General features: G+C 55.9%; 1 protein-coding gene across 1 annotated transcript; it reads left to right on the top strand.

Moving 5' to 3' along the window:
• Positions 1 to 183: 183 nt before the first annotated feature.
• On the top strand, positions 184 to 2,186 carry ETH_00006480 (uncharacterized protein; the record flags this gene model as incomplete). The annotated part of the gene is given in 6 exon segments (XM_013379179.1): positions 184 to 312; positions 466 to 609; positions 854 to 919; positions 1,003 to 1,083; positions 1,279 to 2,111; positions 2,125 to 2,186. Coding segments are annotated over 6 exon segments (1,315 nt in total), but the record flags the coding sequence as incomplete, so codon positions are not given.

Here is a 2,186-nt window from a genome sequence, read left to right as displayed (position 1 = left end):
CCTAAACCCTAAACCCTAAGCCCTAAAGCTGGATTGTCAATCCCGTTTCTGCGCTTGCCGAGTCCGTCTTCCAACCTGCGTGATGCCTTCGGGGCCTATGATTTAGGGTTTAGGGCTAAGGATTTAGGGTTAAGGGTTTAGGTTTTAGGGTTTAGGATTTAGGGTTTAGGGTTTGCGGTGCAGCACGAGGCCCTGGACGCGGTGCGGTTTAATCTTGCTGCTGCTGAGAGGCATGCAGCGCTGCTGCAGCAAGCAGCAGCACCAGAGCTGTTTGCTGCTCTTGCTGCTGAAGCAACAACCCTAGGAAAAGAGGTAAAGAACTTAAACCCTTAAACCGTAAACCCTAAACCCTAAACCCTAACCTCCAATGAGCTGGTGGGCATCGGTAGTAGTGCAGCTCCCTGGCATAAATCCTAGGTTTAAGGGTTTAGGGTTTAGGGTTGGCGGTGTAAGGTTGGCCCTCAGGTGCAGCAGCTGCAGCAAGCTCGTGCTGCTGCAGCAGAAAGAGCAGCAGCAGAAAGGCTGCTGCTGTCGCGGGAGCTGGGGGAGACAAAAGCGCAGCTAGCGGCGTTGCTGCTAGAGACAGTCCAGCAGGAAGCAGCAGCAAACGTACCTTAAACCCTAAACCCTAAACCCTACATGGGCCAAGCCTCAACGAACGCAAGCTCCTAAACCCTAAACCCTAAACCCTAAACCCTAGACCACTGCAGCAAGCCAAGGGCGACGCTGCCGGCAAGGGCGCCAACAACTGTCGGCAGAATGTTGGGATTTACGGCTTTAGGGTTTAGGGTTTAGGGTTTAGGGTTTAGGGTTTAGGGTTTAGGGTTTAGGGTTTAGGGTTTGTGGCTGGCAGGCTCGCAGTGAGCAAATCGCAGCGCTGCAAGTGCAGTTGGAGGCTGTGCAAAAGCCCTCGTCCGAGGTAAGCGGGGTTTTAGGGTTTAGGGTTTAGGGTTTAGGGTTTAGGGTTTAGGGTTTAGGGTTTGTCTGTGGGTATGCCTGCAGCTCCATCAGGAGGTCATTCGCCTATCAGCTTCTCTTGCGCAGCGCGATGGGCAGCTGCAAGCAGCGAGAGAACAGCAAGCAGTAAACCCTAAACCCTAAACCCTAAACCCTAGTTCTTAAAAGTCTCAGCGCCAAGCCTTCTACCCCAATCGCTAAACCCTTTGGCCCTTGAAGGCGGCGATTTTGCGTTGCTTTTCCGTTGGCCTTTCCTGGGTGTAGAGTTTAGGGTTTAGAGTTTAGGGTTTAGGGTTTAGGGTTTAGGGTTTGTGGGCTCAGGAGCTGCTGGCCCTGCTGGAGCTTATAGCCACTCGTGTACCAGAGTCGCTGCGCTTTATGTGCCCTTTGACGGAGGCCCCTTGTCGCTACACTGCTGCTGCTGCTGCTGCTGCTGCTGCTGATAGTGGCGCAGCAGCAGGACCTACGGGGGAGACACCCACGGCAGGCCAGCTGGCAGGTGAGACAGCAGCAGCAGCAGCAGCAGCAGCAGCAGCAGCTGAAGCGTCAGCGGCAACAAACGCAGCAGCGACGCCTTTGGAAACGCCAAGGAGCTTGAAAGGTGAGCGTTTATCCCAGGATCAGCAGCAGCAGCAGCAGCAGCAGCAGCTTTTGACGGTGGAGGCGCGAATGGCCGCTGGTGCTGCAGTCTCAGCAGCCGCAACTACATCAGCAGCCGCAGCAGCAGCAGCAGCAGCCGCAGCGGCAGCAGCAGCAGCAGAGAGCACTGTCCTTACAAGCAGCAGCAGTTCCGCAACAAGCGGGTTGTCAAATGACTATTTATCTGCAGCAGCAACTGCAGCAAGTGCGGCCACTGCAGCAGGAGTAGCAGCAGCAGCAGCAGCAGCAGCAGACTCCGGAGGGCAACAGCAGGTCGCTCACTGCTACCAGCTGGAGAAGCAGCAGCAGCAGCAGCAGCAGCAGTACGATCCCCAAAAGGAGCAGCACAACGGGCAGCAGCAGCAGCCCGCACTAAAAATGCTGCAGCAAGAGCAGCAGTACCAGCAGCAACAGCTTCTGCATCTTAAACAGCACGAAGACCCCCTCCAGCAGCAGTATGAGCAGCAGCGGCAGCTCGTGCAGCAGCAGCAAGAGCCCCAACCCGAGCAGCAGCAGCAACTACAACAGCAGCTACAGCAGCAGCAGCTACAGCAGCAGCAGCAGCTACAGCAGCAGCAGCAGCTACAGCA

This window comes from Eimeria tenella, genomic scaffold (assembly GCF_000499545.2).
Source record: "Eimeria tenella Houghton genomic scaffold, Eth_scaff1540, whole genome shotgun sequence".
NCBI classification, from domain to species: Eukaryota; Apicomplexa; class Conoidasida; order Eucoccidiorida; family Eimeriidae; genus Eimeria; species Eimeria tenella.
The sequence above is the reverse complement of the archived record's forward strand: the minus strand, read 5'-3'. Positions and strand labels throughout refer to the sequence as shown.